The 18022-nt window shown below is 51.4% G+C and overlaps 1 protein-coding gene across 1 annotated transcript in view; it reads left to right on the top strand.

Moving 5' to 3' along the window:
• USH2A (usherin) overlaps positions 1 to 18022 on the top strand; it is a 122108-nt gene that overhangs the window by 74485 nt on the left and 29601 nt on the right. The window contains exons 48-52 of the mRNA XM_076065130.1: positions 7913 to 8081; positions 8710 to 8931; positions 12682 to 12959; positions 14669 to 14792; positions 15922 to 16119. Coding sequence (XP_075921245.1) covers positions 7913 to 8081; positions 8710 to 8931; positions 12682 to 12959; positions 14669 to 14792; positions 15922 to 16119 — 991 coding nt within the window. The remainder of the gene's footprint in view (positions 1 to 7912; positions 8082 to 8709; positions 8932 to 12681; positions 12960 to 14668; positions 14793 to 15921; positions 16120 to 18022) is intronic.

Raw genomic sequence — 18022 nt, 5'->3', positions numbered from 1 at the left:
TTACCACTCCCCTGTCACACAGGTAACATAGTCTGCATTACCACTCCCCTGTCACAAAGGTTACACAGTCTGCATTACCACCCCCCTCTCACACAGGTTACACATTCTGCATTGCCACTCACCTGTCAAACAGGTTACACTTGCATTACCACCCCCCTCTCACACAGGTTACACAGTCTGCATTACTACCTCCCTCTCACACAGATAACACAGTCTTCATTATCACTCCCCTCTCATACAGATAACACTTTCTGCATTACCACCCCCCTGTCACACAGGTAACACAGTCTACATTACCACTCCCCACTCACACAGGTAACACAGTCTGTATTACCACTCCCCTCTAACACAGGTTACACAGTCTGCATTACCACTCCCCTGTCACACAGGTAACACAGTCTGCATTACTACTCCCCTCTAACACAGGTAACACAGTCTGCATTACCACTCCCCTCTCACACAGGTAACAAATTCTGCATTACCACTCCCCTCTCACACAGGTAACACAGTCTACATTACCACCCCCCTCTCACACAGGTAACACAGTCTGCATTACCACTCTCCACTCACACAGGTAACACAGTCTGCATTACCACTCCCCTCTCACACAGGTTACACAGTCTGCATTACCACTCCCCTCTCACATAGGTTACACAGTCTGCAATTCCACTCCCCTCTCACACAGGTAACACAGTCTGTATTACCACTCACCTATCACACAGGTAACACAGTCTGTATTACCACTCCCCTGTCACACAGGTAACATAGTCTGCATTACCACTCCCCTGTCACAAAGGTAACACAGTCTGCATTATCACTCACCTGTCACACAGGTAACACAGTCTGCATTACCACTCACCTATCACACAGGTAACACAGTCTGTATTACCACTCCCCTGTCACACAGGTAACATAGTCTGCATTACCACTCCACTGTCACAAAGGTAACACAGTCTGCATTACCACTCACCTATCACACAGGTAACACAGTCTGCGTTATCATTCACCTGTCACACAGGTAACACAGTCTGCATTACCACTCTCCTGTCACACAGGTAACACAGTCTGCATTACCACTCCCCTGTCACACAGGTAACACAGTCTGCATTACCACCTCCCTCTCACACAGATAACACAGTCTTCATTATCACTCCCCTCTCATACAGATAACACTTTCTGCATTACCACCCCCCTGTCACACAGGTAACACAGTCTGCATTGCCACTCCCCTCTCACACAGGTTACACAGTCTGCATTGCCACTCCCCTCTCACACAGGTTACACTGTCTGCATTACCACTCCCCTGTCACACAGGTAACACAGTCTGCATTATCACTCCCCTCTAACACAGTTAACACAGTCTACGTTACCACTCCCCTCTCACACAGGTAACACAGTCTGCATTATCACTCACCTGTCACACAGGTAACACAGTCTGTATTACCACTCCCCTGTCACACAGGTAACACAGTCTGCATTACCACTCTCCACTCACACAGGTAACACAGTCTGCATTACCAATCCCCACGCACACAGGTAACACAGTCTACATTACCACTCCCCACTCACACAGGTAACACAGTCTGCATTATCACTCACCTGTCACACAGGTTACACAGTCTACATTAATACTCCCCTCTAACACAGATAACACAGTCAGCATTACTTCTCCCCTCTCACACAGGTAACACAGTCTGCATTACCAGCCCCCTCTCACACAGGTAACACAGTCTACATTAACACTCCCCTCTCACACAGGTAACACAGTCTGCATTACCACTCCCCACTCACACAGGTAACAAAGTCTCCATTACCACTCCCCTCTCACCCAGGTTACACAGTCTGCATTACAACTCCCCTGTCACACAGGTAACACAGTCTGTATTACCACTCCCCTGTCACACAGGTAACACAGTCTGCATTGCCACTCCACTCTCACACAGGTAACACAGTCTGTATTATCACTCACCTGCCACACAGGTAACACAGTCTACATTACCACTCCCCTCTAACACAGGTTACACAGTCTGCATTACCACTCCCCTGTCACACAGGTAACACAGTCTGCATTATCACTCACCTCTCACACAGGTAACACAGTCTGCATTACCACTCCCCTCTAACACAGGTAACACAGTCTACGTTACCACTCCCCTCTCACACAGGTAACACAGTCTGTATTACCACTCCCCTGTCACACAGGTAACACAGTGTGCATTACCACTCTCCACTCACACAGGTAACACAGTCTGCATTACCACTCCCCACTCACACAGGTAACACAGTCTGCATTACCAATCCCCACGCAAACAGGTAACACAGTCTACATTACCACTCCCCACTCACACAGGTAACACAGTCTGCATTACCACCCCCCTCTTACACAGGTAACACAGTCTCCATTACCACTCCCCTCTCACACAGGTAACACAGTCTGCATTACCACTCCCCTGTCACAAAGGTAACACAGTCTGCATTACCACTCCCCACTCACACAGGGAACAGTCTCCATTACCACTCCTCTCTCACACAGGTAACACAGTCTGCATTACCACTCCCCGCTTACACAGGTTACACAGTCTGCATTACCACTCCCCACTCACACAGGTAACACAGTCTGCATTACCACTCCCCTGTCACACAGGTAACACAGTCTGCATTGCCACTCCCCTCTCACACAGGTAACGCAGTCTGCATTTTCACTCACCTGCCACACAGGTAACACAGTCTACATTACCATTCCCCTCTCACACGGGTAACACAGTCTGCATTATCACTCACCTGTCACACAGGTTACACAGTCTACATTACCACTCCCCTCTAACACAGATAACACAGTCTGCATTACTTCTCCCCTCTCACACAGGTAACACAGTCTGCATTACCACCCCCCTCTCACACAGGTAACACAGTCTACATTAACACTCCCCTCTCACACAGGTAACACAGTCTGCATTACCACTCCCCACTCACACAGGTAACAAAGTCTCCATTACCACTCCCCTCTCACCCAGGTTACACAGTCTGCATTACCACTCCCCTGTCACACAGGTAACACAGTCTGTATTACCACTCCCCTGTCACACAAGTAACACAGTCTGCATTGCCACTCCACTCTCACACAGGTAACACAGTCTGCATTATCACTCACCTGCCACACAGGTAACACAGTCTACATTACCACTCCCCTCTAACACAGGTTACACAGTCTGCATTACCACTCCCCTGTCACACAGGTAACACAGTCTGCATTATCACTCACCTCTCACACAGGTAACACAGTCTGCATTACCACTCCCCTCTAACACAGGTAACACAGTCCACGTTACCACTCCCCTCTCACACAGGTAACACAGTCTGCATTATCACTCACCTGTCACACAGGTAACACAGTCTGTATTACCACTCCCCTGTCACACAGGTAACACAGTGTGCATTACCACTCTCCACTCACACAGGTAACACAGTCTGCATTACCACTCCCCATTCACACAGGTAACACAGTCTGCATTACCAATCCCCACGCAAACAGGTAACACAGTCTACATTACCACTCCCCACTCACACAGGTAACACAGTCTTTATTACCACTCCCCTGTAACACAGGTTACACAGTCTTTATTACCACTCCCCTGTCACACAGGTAACACAGTCTGCATTACCACTCCCCTCTCACACAGGTTACACAGTCTGAATTGCCACTCACCTGTCACACAGGTAACGCAGTCTACATTACTACTCCACTCTAACACAGATAACCCAGTCTGCATTACCACTCCCCTCTCACACAGGTTACACAGTCTGCATTACCACTCCCCTGTCACAAAGGTAACACAGTCTGCATTACCACTCCCCACTCACACAGGGAACACAGTCTCCATTACCACTCCTCTCTCACACAGGTAACACAGTCTGCATTACCACTTCCCTGTCACACAGGTTACACAGTCTACATTACCACTCCCCTGTCACACAGGTCACACAGTCTGCATTATCACTCACCTGTTACACACGTTACACAGTCTGCATTACCACCCCCCTCTCACACAGGTAACCCAGTCTGCATTACCACTCCCCACTCACACAGGTAACACAGTCTGCATTATCACTCTCCTGTCACACAGGTAACACAGTCTGTATTACCACTCCCCTGTCACACAGGTAACACAGTCTGCATTGCCACTCCCCTCTCACACAGGTAACACAGTCTGCATTATCACTCACCTGTCACACAGGTTACACAGTGTGCATTACTACTCCCTTCTAACACAGATAACCCAGTCTGCATTACCACTCCCTTCTCACACAGGTTACACAGTCTGCATTACCACTCCCCTGTCACAAAGGTAACACAGTCTGCATTACCACTCCCCACTCACACAGGGAACACAGTCTGCATTATCACTCACCTGTCACACAGGTTACACAGTCTACATTAATACTCCCCTCTAACACAGATAACACAGTCTGCATTACCACCCCCCTCTCACACAGGTAACACAGTCTACATTACTTCTCCCCTCTCACACAGGTAACACAGTCTGCATTACCACCCCCCTCTCACACAGGTAACACAGTCTACATTAACACTCCCTTCTCACACAGGTAACACAGTCTGCATTACCACTCACCTGTCACACAGGTAATACAGTCTGTATTACCACTCCCCTGTCACACAGGTAACACAGTCTGCATTGCCACTCCACTCTCACACAGGTAACACAGTCTACATTAACACTCCCTTCTCACACAGGTAACACAGTCTGCATTACCACTCCCCTGTCACACAGGTAACACAGCCTGCATTATCACTCACCTGCCACACAGGTAACACAGTCTACATTACCATTCCCCTCTCACACGGGTAACACAGTCTGCATTATCACTCACCTGTCACACAGGTTACACAGTCTGTACTACCACTCCCCTGTCACACAGGTAACACAGTCTGCATTACCACTCCCATGTCACACAGGTAAGAGTCTGCATTGCCACTCCCCTGTCACACAGGTAACACAGTCTACATTACCACTCCCCTGTCACACAGGTCACACAGTCTGCATTATCACTCACCTGTTACACACGTTACACAGTCTGCATTACCACTTCCCTCACACAGGTAAAACAGTCTACATTACCACTCCCCTCTCACACAGGTAACACAGTCTGCATTACCACTCCCCTCTCGCACAGGTTACACAGTCTGCATTACCACCCCCCTCTCATACAGGTTACACAGTCTGTAGTATCACTCACCTGTCACACAGGTAGCACAGTCTACATTACCACTCCCCTCTCACACAGGTAACACAGTCTACATTGTCACTCCCCTCTCACACAGGTTACACAGTCTGCATTACCACTCCCCTCTCACACAGGTAACACAGTCTGTATTACCACTCCCCTCTCACACAGGTAACACAGTCTGCATTATCACTCACCTGTCACACTGGAAACACAGTTTGCAATATCACTCACCTGTCACACAGGATACACAGTCTGAATTACCACTCCCCACTTACACAGGTTACACAGTCTGTATTACCACTCACCTGTCACACAGGTAACACAGTCTGCATTACCACTCCCCACTCACACAAGTTACACAGTTTGCACTATCACTCACCTGCCACACAGGTAACACAGTCTGCATTACACTCCCCACTCACAAAAGTTACACGGTCTGCATAATCACTCACCTGTCACACAAGTAACACAGTCTGCATTACCACTCACCTGTCACAAAGCTAACACAGTCTGCATTACCACTCCCCTCTCACACAGGTAACACAGTTTGCATTATCACTCACCTGTCACACAGGTAACACAGTCTGCATTACCTCCCCCCTCTCACACAGGTAACACAGTCTGCATTACCACTCCCCACTCACACAGGTAACACAGTCTGCATTATCACTCACCTGTCACACAGGTAAGACAGTCTACATTACCACTCCCTTGTCACACAGGTTACACAGTCTGCATTACCACTCCCCTCTAACACAGGTTACACAGTCTGCATTACCACTCCCCTGTCACACAGGTAACACAGTCTGCATTATCACTCACCTCTCACACAGGTAACACAGTCTGCATTACTACTCCCCTCTAACACAGGTAACACAGTCTGCATTACCACTCCCCTGTCACACAGGTAACACAGTCTTCATTATCACTCACCTGTCACACAGGTTACACAGTCTGTATTACCACTCCCCTGTCACACAGGTAACACAGTCTGCATTACCACTCCCCTGTCACAAAGGTAACACAGTCTGCATTACCACTCCCCTGTCACAAAGGTAACATAGTCTGCATTATCACTCACCTGTCACACAGGTTACACAGTCTGCATTACCACTCCCCTCTAACACAGGTAACACACTCTGGATTACCACTCCCCTCTCACGCAGGTAACACAGTCTGCATTACCACTCCCCTGTCACACAGGTAACACAGTCTGCATTACCACTCACCTGTCACACAGGTAACATAGTCTGGATTACCACTCCCCTTTCACACAGGTAACACAGTCTGTATTTCCACTCCCCTCTCACACAGGTAACACAGTCTGCATTACCACTCCCCTTTCACACAGGTAACACAGTCTGTATTTCCACTCCCCTTTCACACAGGTAACACAGTCTGCATTACCACTCCCCTCTCACACAGGTTACACAGTCTGCATTACCACTCACCTGTCACACAGGTCACACAGTCTGCATTACCACTGCGTCATTCTCCTCTTCGATGTGCACTGTATGTACCAGACAGGACCCACCATAGTGACCTCTACTTAAAATCTAATCTCTGATCACTTGATGGAAATGAGAAATCTACATTGGGCCATGTTCATACAATAAATGCTCACTGGCAAATCTATGCTCTACTTTGCGAATTAATGAACCCCGATGTCAAATCCAACAAACCTTAGGCGTCCATAATATGACCTTTTAACTTTCCCAATAACAAGACGTGGAATAGGTGACAAAGACTTTTCCATTGCAGCACCAACGTTTTGGAACAACCTTGTTTCCTCTCTTACCATCGTACCATCTTAAAAAATATTTCAAGCGGAAGATTTGTGCTGGATACAGCCACATTTGCGAATGTGATTTGTAAATGTAATATTTAACAATCGATTGAGTTCAATTTTAATGTACAATTTTTATTGAGGGACTGTGTTGTTTTTGCGTGGTCTGGGACTGGTTTTGCTGTTGTGTTACTGCCTTTCCGAAGCTTGGGAGTTGATTATGCAAATTCAACTAATATGATTTATTTTATCTTTAAAAGGAGCACCACGGTGGCGAGATGTTATCCTCCTCGCCTGGTATGCAGGTCGGAGGTTTGATCCCGACCCTAACGCCTGCTGTTTATTTGGAGTTTGAATGTCCTCCGGGTCCTCTGGTTTTCCCCTCCACATTTAGAAACATGCATTGAGAATATTTAGACAATGTTGCTGCTATAAATGTCCAAATGTTGGGTCACTTTGTTGAGCTATCATTTGTGACCAGGTCGCTTCTGAAAAATAAGTTAACACCTCAGTGGGCTTTGCCTGGTAGAATGGAGATGGTTTAGTTTTATTTATGTTTGTGTGATTTGCTTACCTCTCTTGTACTTTGCACTACTATCATGTTTTCGTACTGTTTGTTGTAACGTTATTACCCGCCCCAACTTGGACATCTTTGAAACATAACTTTATAGCTCATCGGATTCCTCCACTATAAATAACTATTCTGATTCTCATACAGGTAACACATTCTCCTTTATCACTCCACTCACACAGGTAACAGCCTCCATTACCGCTGCCCGCTCAGCCACCACAGCCACTCTCTTTACACAACCACTACCCACTCACACAGCCACTCTTCAATATTCGCTGCACATTGTTGGGTGCGCTGCGCGTTGCCAGGTTTGCTGTGGGGGAGTAGTACACGAGGCCAGGCCCGACTACGCATGTTGCGACGACCGCCTTGCGCTGCCGGAGGGTGGACCCTCGGCCGTGTGCTGCGGCGGGCGGTTTCACCGGCCCCTGGTGGAGCACACGTGCTGCGAGGGGCACTACGTCCACGTCAAGCCAGGTAAGCAAAGCCCGGTGGCGGCGGCGGCGGCAGCACCGGCAACACTTACACCACCCAGCCAAGCCCAGGTAAGCAAAGCCCGGTGGCGGCGGCGGCGGCAGCACCGGCAACACTTACACCACCCAGCCAAGCCCTGTGGCTGCTGCCAGACACAGGGGGGCACGTGCCGGGGTGTGCAAGTACAATCCACTGCTGGGTGAGGGCCTCCACAACACCGGGCGGGTTGAGGGTGTTATTTTACTAAACTTCGTTTTAAATATGGGGGGAGCATAGATGTGTAAGTAGCATGCACAGTGCGGTCCAATGGATTCGGATGGACCGCCCTCTGATATCCTCCATGCGAATCGCTCATCCAATAATAACCTCATATCCATGGATATCAGCCATCCAAGCACTGACCAGGCCTAACCGTGCTAAGCTTCTGCGGTGCGTATAGGCGAGTGCCATTCCGCCAGCACCCACGGTGTACAGTCGCTTCGCGATTGAAGAATCACGGGCCGAGCTGACTCCACGGCAGCGGTGGCAGCCGGACGCGTGCGTGCCCCGTGCGTGCCCCGTGCGTGCCCCGTGCGTGCCCCGTGCGTGCCCCGTGCGTGCCCCGTGCGTGCCCCGTGCGTGCGCTGCGCAGGAGAGGCGTGCTGCTGGGACCCCGGGTGGCGCGAGGTGGCGGTGGGGCCGGGGGACGCGTGCTGCGGAGCTAGGCCGTACGCGCTCCGCGGGCAGCAGCGGTGCTGCGGGGACACGCTGCTCGACGCGTCGCGTGCCTCGTGCTGCGGGCGCCGTGCGCTGGGCGAGGGCGAGACGTGCTGCGGCGAGGGCGAAGCAGCCAGCGCCCACCTCGCCGTGCCAGGTCGCGCAGGCACTCGGGCAGCAACGCCCTGCTCCTCCACCCCTTTCACGCCAAGAGGATCGTCGCGCGGGATAGTTGAGCCTCGCCTGTAGAAGAATAATAATAATTAGATGTTTATAGCTACAGACATCTTGCAATCCGTCGGGTTGGTCGGGGGTTTGGTGAAGGAGGGCACCGAGGACAGATGTCACTCGCTACCGATGATCGCCGTGGCCAGGCATTGAACTCGGTTCTTTGCTTTCACGGTGCGATGCGCCACCACGCCCCCCTCTCGCCTCTACGTTGCGTTGAGCTTGCTTGGGGTTCAAAACGAGTGTTGAAATGGTCGTAACATGAGTGACCACAATGCAAATAGTAAACATGCTTCTTTGGTTCTTTCGGTAAAGTCACGTAGAATGAGAATAAAATAATAAATTGATTATTCTCATTCTACGTGACTTTACCGAAAGAACCAAAGAAGATGAATCCTTGCAGTCACGAAAGCTTTAAATCGAAAAAGTAAACATGCTCTTTATTAAAATGTAACTTTGCAACTTTTTTTTTTTTACAAATAACATCATCGTGTTAATTGTTCCAATATAAACATTAGTTGGTGGGCGCAGGTGAGGGAGCTGCACTTTGTCGGTCATGATTTTCCTGCCAAGTCTCTGTGGGTCGTTCTGAGATCTAAATATAAAACAATTAGGGCATACAAACCTTCATGTTCTTTCAAGGAGCTGTAAAGTGATGGTCTGCTGCTCCTAACGGCTCTAACTAGGATATTTCCATGAGCGTTGCATGAGGGTTACCTGCCATGCGCCCATTAGCCTTAACTGTCCGGCCAGCGATTTTGACGCATCAGCAAGACCAGGATTAATCCATTTGCAGAACGTTCATGCGTCTCATGAACGAGCAAGGGCGGTTTGAGGGCGTGGGTTTCGGAGCACTTTGGAAATGGATTTACACTTGGGGCCTTAAACGCGGGGGTTTCGTTAGACCGAGAGCTGTTTCCTTTCCTTCAGGTCACATTTAAAATACGAACCACAAGTGGCGGGCGCCCTGGATTATAGCACGCAAAACAAATTGCGGAGCTCCCGCTCCGATTCACGTGCCCTTAATTGCACCTCTTCGACCTTGCCAAGGTGTAGTTGCGTCACCGAGCGGAATAGCCGGAGTGGAATTTTCCGCGTAATGGAGGGGTTACGGTGAGAGGAGATGCACGGTTTAGGCACTGGACGGAAAGAGGCTGCCGGCAGAGGATTGTTGATGTGTGCCTGAGATATTAAATCACTTAGCGTAAAGTGACAGTGAATTAATTTGCCTCCTAAAGCCCAAGCGCTCCTCTGAGTGTTTTAAAAATAATGCTGTGTTTGAGCTTTGCATAATTATGGCATCCGATCGTCAGCGGGTACGGTCTAATGGCCTGTGTGCATTTGCGAGGTGTGTAATGTACAAAACATCTGTTTTACACAGCGGGTGTCTCTCAAGTGGAAAATTAGGCAAGTTAATGTAGCTTTGCTAAAGAGGAAGCATGGTCAATAACGTGCATGAGAGGTAATACGGGCTGATTATCTTTATTTTGCAAAGTGTATAGTTTCATTGTCTTCAAGGACCTTGACTTGCACCGCTCTCTGCGAGAAGCCCTCGACAACTTTGTGAGTCGCCCGAGTTCCCGCGCGGACGATGATCCCGCCTCTGTCCGCACGCCGGCGCCAATATTGGCGAGCTCCTTACACCTCCTTGAGGTTGGCGCCTCGCTCCCGGGACGCCCTTTCATGCGAAAGGACAAACACAGCAGGTGCTCGCGCGGAAAGGTGATCTCCGTGTGTCAGCGCGTTCGCACGTGGGTATCACAACAGAAGGTCAGATAAGTGTTTGAAAGGCCCCTACCTGCAATACCGGGGCCCTTTTGCCCATGTTTGGCTGCTCTAAATTAGAATGTTATATCACCGCCGCCTTAAAAAATGTCAACGCTGTACATTGGGTTTTGTTTTCTGTGCCACGATCCCGCCAATGGCATTCACCATCGAGAACAACAAACGGACGTCTAAGCGGTTGCAATGGAAATATATGCGTTCCAAGATCACTTGCTCTGCCGTCATGTTGAGTATGCGTGTGGATTTATGCTGTGTGGTGTGTGTGCTGTGGGGCGTACGTGGTGTTTTCACCGTGTGCGTACTTTTGTGGTGTGTTCACCGTGTGCGTACTTTGTGGTGTGCTTACTTTGTGTGTAACCTTCAATTTGTCATCAATCCTCGGCTCGCATTCCCTTCCCACATTTCTCGCCTCTGCAGGAACTCATGCCTCCATCTGCACATCTCCCGCATCTGCAATTTCCCTCTTCCAGCTGCTGTGTGAGACCCTCATCCATGCCTTTATCTTCTCTATGGCACCCCCAAATCCCCTTGTCTCCAAACTCCAATTGATCCGAAATGCAGATTATGGACCGAACAAAGAGACCCCCCCACATCACCCCGCCACCATCCCCGCTGGCTCCTCATTCAATCCTGGATTCATTCTGAGATCCCACTCACTGCTTTCAAGACCTTCCACGGACTCGCCTCTGCCACTTCTCTCTCCCCTCTCATCTCACTGCCATCCCCCTTCGTGCACTATCTGCTGGAACAACCAAGGCTTTCTGTCGAAGCCATTCCTCCCCCCCCTCGAGTCATATTTTGTTCACTGGGTGTTCACTCCTCTGCTGCCTGCCAACACGAGAACGTCCTTCCCTTACCCATTTGTGCCATCAACTCCATTCCGCTTTTCAAGTCCAGCCTCAAGACGTGCCTTTGTTTTTTACTCTTCCTACGACTGACTGCCTCTCTATTAAAGATATCTCCACCGTATCTTGAGATGTTGGTCACTTTCAGACGCTACGTAATTCCACGTTGTATTTGTCCTCTTCTGTGTTCTGTGTGGAGTGCTTGCTCTGCGGTCCATATGCTGCATTTACTGTGTGGTGGTGTTTACCGCGTGGTACCTGCTGAGTTTAAAGGGCGTAATGTGTGGTGCGTGCGGTGGTGTTTACATTACCTGTGTGGTATGTGCGGTGGTGTTTACATTACCTGCGTGGTACGTGCGGTGGTGTTTACATTACCTGTGTGGTACGTGCGGTGGTGTTTACATTACCTGTGTGGTGCGTGCGGTGGTGTTTACATTACCTGTGTGGTACGTGCGGTGGTGTTTACATTACCTGTGTGGTACGTGCGGTGGTGTTTACATTACCTGTGTGGTACGTGCGGTGGTGTTTACATTACCTGTGTGGTGCGTGCGGTGGTGTTTACATTACCTGTGTGGTGCGTGCGGTGGTGTTTACATTACATGTGTAGTGCGTGCGGTGGTGTTTACATTACCTGTGTGGTACGTGCGGTGGTGTTTACGTGTGGTGGTGTTTACATTACCTGTGTGGTACGTGCGGTGTTGTTTACGTTACCTGTGTGGTACGTGCGGTGTTGTTTACGTGACTGCGTGCTGCGTGTGGAGTTCTTCACCGCGTGGCCTCTTCTACACGGGTGCGACTACAGCAACGCCACTTTACTCGCTTGCTTGGGCGTTGCTGTGGCCGGGATTGGGGGAGGTGGTGAGGGGAGACAAAGGCGGCCGGGCGTGGTGCTGGCCACCCACCGCTTCGTGCGCCGTAGGCGTTGCTCGCCAACAGCACTTGCGCCCAACAGTCTGTTCAGGCGACACGGTGGTGGTGGTGATGGTGGTGGTGGTGGGATCTTTGTCTCTGGGGTGTCGTCTGCCTGCCTGGTCCGGTGGTGGCAGCAGGCATGGTGTGCTGCGGTGGCGAGTACGTGGCGTCCTCTCTCACCGTGTGCTGCCCGGGCGACGACGCCGACGACGCCGCCGAGGAAGATGAGGAGGAGGAGGAGGATGAGGGCGGCACCGGCACGGCGCACGCATTCTCCTCCCCGGACGAGCGGGCGTCCGCCCTCGACGCCGGCGCCCGCTGCTGCGGCTCGGAGCTGCTCGACGAGGCCGGGGAGCGGCGCTGCCCCCGTGGCGGGCAGGGGCTGGCAGCTGCTGCTGAGCCAGAGCGCCTGCAGGTCATCACGGTGGTGGTGGTGGTGGTGGTGCCGAGCGGTGTAGGACAGGGGTGGGGGAACCTTTTTTTTTCTGCCAAGGGCCATTTGGATATTTACAACATCATTCGCGGGCCATACAAAATTATCAACTTTAAAGTTAGCCTGTTATATTTGGTCAAACGTTTAATTAACTCGCCCCTAATGCGATGGGTGGAACTGCTTCTCTTTGGTGAGGCGTGTGGTGATGTTAGCTGGTGTTGATGACGATGTTGCTACTACTCGCAACTGCTTTTCCAGGTTCGCTCCCTAGATTTATTGAAATTCGAGTCCCGCCTGCGGTTGCCTTGGCAGGGCCAGACCCAAATGATTTCGCGGGCCTCATACGGCCCGCTGGCCGGACGTTCCCCACCCCTGGTGTAGGAGGAGGAGGGGGGGTGGGGATACTGCGTGTGTTGTTGTGGGAGTAGGGGAGAGGGGTGTGTGTGTGTGTGTACTGTGTGTATGTGGAGCGGTGGTGTAGCGGTTAGCGCGCTGCGCTACGAACCTGGCGACCCGAGTTCCCGCGCACGATCAACGCCAGTGACGATTATCTAAACCGGTCCCGGGCCTCCCCTAGGTCGACTCAGCCTCAACATGAGTACCTGGTGCGGTGTGCAAACATCGCCACTGGGGAGACAAAGGCGGCCGGGCGTGGTGTTGGCCACCCACCCCCTCGTGCGACGTTCCCAGCCTTCATAGGTGCTCGCTAACAGCACTTGCCCCAACTGTCTGTTCCAGGCTATGCAGGGGATATTTGTCTTTGTACTGTGTGTATGGGGAGCGGTGGCGTAGTGGTTAGCACGCTGCGCTGCAAAACCGGCGGTGACCCGGGTTCGATTGCCGCTCACGGCCAACGCCAGTGGCGATTATCTGAACCGGTCCTGGGCCTCCAGCTGGGTCGGCTCAGCCTCTATTGAACACCTGGTGCGGTGTCTAAACATCGCCACTCGACAAAGGAGGCCGGGCGTGGTGCTGACCACCCATATGTGCTGGATAACAACACTGTTACTGCTATGGGGAACGATGCTGCAAGTGGTTACCACGCTTAGCCTATGCACCTGACAAACTCCGTTCGATCCCGCGTTGTTGGTCACGACACCCCTTGAATGGCAATATGGGGAGATTTATTGAATGATTTATTTTTACATTTGTATACAGCACACGGCTAATTTTGTGTTTGTGGCCTGATTTTATCACCTGGCCGTGCAACTTTTGTTTTCTTCCAGACACTTCCTTTTATGCACGAACCGTGAATAACACCGCGTAATGTAAACTTCACGTGGTGTATACGTGCAACGTTGCTATGAGTAACGTGCACGCATCACGTCCAAATAATCTCCCTTGACAGACCATCGACGTGAATGCGTCAAGTCTCCAATGGACTCGAGATTACACGATGTTAAAAACACGTGCGAATAGTGAACAGAAACATCTCCAACCATTGACGTGATCGTTATTTAAGTCGAGGCGAGACGTGTCAGCTTGTTCTTTGACGAGGTGGAGAAGCTTGCTGGGTGCTGTGAGAGCATTTCCGCGCCACAAGCTCGGTCACCGCTATGCCCCATGCCTGAGCGTGATGTGACCACTGGCTGCCACGTGGTTTTGCCGGCAAATCGCTTTGGGGTCAGAGCGAGACCCCCCCCGTGGCCACTCGGCCCGCACAACAATCCCCGTGCTTCTTCCGTCATCAGGGCGGCGGGCCTGGCGAGGAGACGACTCTGGCTGGGCTCCGTAGCAACCGCACGGACGCTGATGAATGCTTCTCTCCTGAGTTCGTGGTGTTTTCCGGCCCCGTCGACGTCACCTCCTTCACCGGTAACACGCAGAGCCGTGAGCGCAGCAGCGTGGGTACGGTCGGTTATATCGTAGTTGCGTTGTCGCCATTGCGCTGGAGTCGCCCGCGCCGTCGCTTGTCTCTGTGTCATCAGTGGCGTGCGACGCTCGCGTGGAGCGAGCGCGCCACGCGGTGACGGGGTCTCTTGAGCGTCACCGCGCTGCTTGTTACAGGACGCTTCCTCGCGACTGATGCCTCTCTTAAATCTCCTCCTCATGGCACGTAATGGCCTAGACTCAGTGTTTTAATTCCGAACCACTAAAATGAAGGTACATGGAGTGTACCCTCATCGTGCATCAAGTAAAACATCAAGACGACATTTTTGCGGAGTAATTTTTTTTTATTGAGTGAGCTGTTCATCATTAGACCTCCTTTGCCAGTACCAAAATATAATAATAGGGTTTTTCCCATTTTTGAGTGCAGGTATTGTGGTTAATGCAGACATGAATCCTTGTTAAAAGGTTTCAGTTTTGTTTCCAGAAACAATGGGAAAAACCCTATTATTTTAATATGAGCTCTTCATTTCAGGTTTGTGGGTTAGTGATAAGCCACGTTCATCCAAATGAAACTGCATCTCAACAAATACCGAAACGGTGGGTATTGTTTTCTTTTGTAACTTGGCAAGATGGCTCGGGAAAGGCGGAGGGGGGGGGGAGCAGAAAGGACGGAGTAGCAATTCGTTTACACAAAGCCCGTGCTGCGCGAGTGAGGCTCTGATTCCCATTCCTCGTGGAACAGACGCAGCCTTGGCGCCGCTCACGACATACAACTACCATCCCTGGACCAAACAAGCAGATGAGATTGTCGCTTAACAGCTGGTCTTGTCTCGTGCGATCGACGACGGTGGTTGCCGATGAAGAGGCGGGCAGAGTGAATGCGTCTCCGTGTCTGTGGATCCCTGGCCCACGTGGGGCGACGCGTGCGTCTCCGCCACGGAGCGACGCGGAGAGGAATTCCACCCCGAGAGATTTTGGGGCAGGCGAAGCCGCCATCGCCGCACTCTCGCTCTGGCGACAGAAACCGGTCCTGACTTTAGTGGGCGTTGAACCGCTACTAAACTTGAGCCTGTGCCGCGTGAGTGAGGCTGTCATTCCCTTCCACGTGGAACAGACGCAGCCTTGGCGCCGCACACAACATACCGCTACCGTGTGGTGGCGTCGAACCGGCACGGCTATGGCAGCAGCGTCCCTCGCCTCGTCACCACTGAGCCCGCAGCCCCCCGCAGCGTGAGCCCCCCTCGCTGGAGCCTCGTGCCTGGTCGCCAGGACGCCCTAAGGCTCTCCTGGCAGCCTCCTCTCCAGCCCAACGGTGAGAACCTTGCATGGTGTGACAGGCATATCCCACGTGGTGTGTATCAGTGAGCCACTCTCCTGTATCAGCCATAGCCAACAGTGAACCACTCTCCTGTATCAACCATAGCCACGAGTGAACCACTCTCCTGTATCAACCATAGCCACGAGTGAACCACTCTCCTGTATCAACCATAGCCAACAGTGAACCACTCTCCTGTATCAACCATAGCCACGAGTGAACCACTCTCCTGTATCAACCATAGCCACGAGTGAACCACTCTCCTGTATCACCATAGCCAGGAGTGAACCACTCTCCTGTATCAACCATAGCCAACAGTGAACCACTCTCCTGTATCAACCATAGCCAACAGTGTACCACTGTCCTGTATCAGCCATAGCCACGAGTGAATCACTCTCCTGTATCAACCATAGCCAGCAGTGAACCACTCTCCTGTATCAGCCATAGCCAGTAGTGAACCACTCTCCTGTATCAGCCATCGCCAGGAGTGAACCACTCTCCTGTATCAACCATAGCCAACAGTGAACCACTCTCCTGTATCAACCATAGCCAGGAGTGAACCACTCTCCTGTATCAACCATAGCCAACAGTGAACCACTCTCCTGTATCAGCCATAGCCAGGAGTGAACCACTCTCCTGTATCAGCCATAGCCAACAGTGAACCACTCTCCTGTATCAACCATAGCCACGAGTGAACCACTCTCCTGTATCAACCATAGCCAGCAGTGAACCACTCTCATGTATCAGCCATAGCCAACAGTGAACCACTCTCCTGTATCAACCATAGCCACGAGTGAACCACTCTCCTGTATCAACCATAGTCAGCAGTGAACCACTCTCCTGTATCAGCCATAGCCACGAGTGAACCACTCTCCTGTATCAGCCATAGCCACGAGTGAACCACTCTCCTGTATCAACCATAGCCAACAGTGAACCACTCTCCTGTATCAGCCATAGCCAACAGTGAACCACTCTCCTGTATCAGCCATAGCCAACAGTGTACCACTCTCCTGTATCAACCATAGCCAGCAGTGAATCACTCTCCTGTATCAACCATAGCCAACAGTGAACCACTCTCCTGTATCAGCCATAGCCACGAGTGAACCACTCTCCTGTATCAACCATAGCCACGAGTGAACCACTCTCCTGTATCAACCATAGCCACGAGTGAACCACTCTCCTGTATCAACCATAGCCAACAGTGAATCACTCTCCTGTATCAGCCATAGCCACGAGTGAACCACTCTCCTGTATCAGCCATAGCCAACAGTGAATCACTCTCCTGTATCAGCCATAGCCACGAGTGAATCACTCTCCTGTATCAGCCATAGCCACGAGTGAACCACTCTCCTGTATCAACCATAGCCAACAGTGAATCACTCTCCTGTATCAACCATAGCCAGCAGTGTACCACTCTCCTGTATCAGCCATAGCCAACAGTGTACCACTCACATGTTTCAACCAAAACCACCAGCGAATTTTGTTGACTGGAGCAGTAAACTTGAAGTCCCGTCCTCTTCTTTAATCTCACTGTCACACATTTGGCACGGACTGTGACGGGAACGCAGTCTTCCCACACACCCGTGATGGTTGTTCTCACGTTCTCCGATGGCTCGGGGCATGCTGGCTGCCAGCCACTGTGTGTGGAGGCCACGCGCTGACGGGAGAACGTGCCACTGACACGGCTCTGGCACGAAGTGCGCGTGGCGTGAGCCAATCGCCTGTCACCAATGCTCAGGGCGCCCATCACCATCTGTAGCCAGGGCAGCAGTGACCAGGGTGAACTCCCAGCAGCCTCTGGGCACTGGCTATGTTGGGCCTGGCACGGGGACGTTAGGGAAGATTTGAAACGTTAATCTGAGTCACTTGCGTGTGCTTTTGCGGGGAGAGGCAGTGCAGT

Source organism: Petromyzon marinus, chromosome 6 (genome assembly GCF_048934315.1).
Source record: "Petromyzon marinus isolate PM22_M1 ecotype Great Lakes invasive population chromosome 6, UKy_Petmar_22M1.pri1.0, whole genome shotgun sequence".
NCBI lineage: Eukaryota > Metazoa > Chordata > Hyperoartia > Petromyzontiformes > Petromyzontidae > Petromyzon > Petromyzon marinus.
Note: the sequence above shows the minus strand (reverse complement) of the source record. Positions and strands in the feature narration are given on the sequence as shown.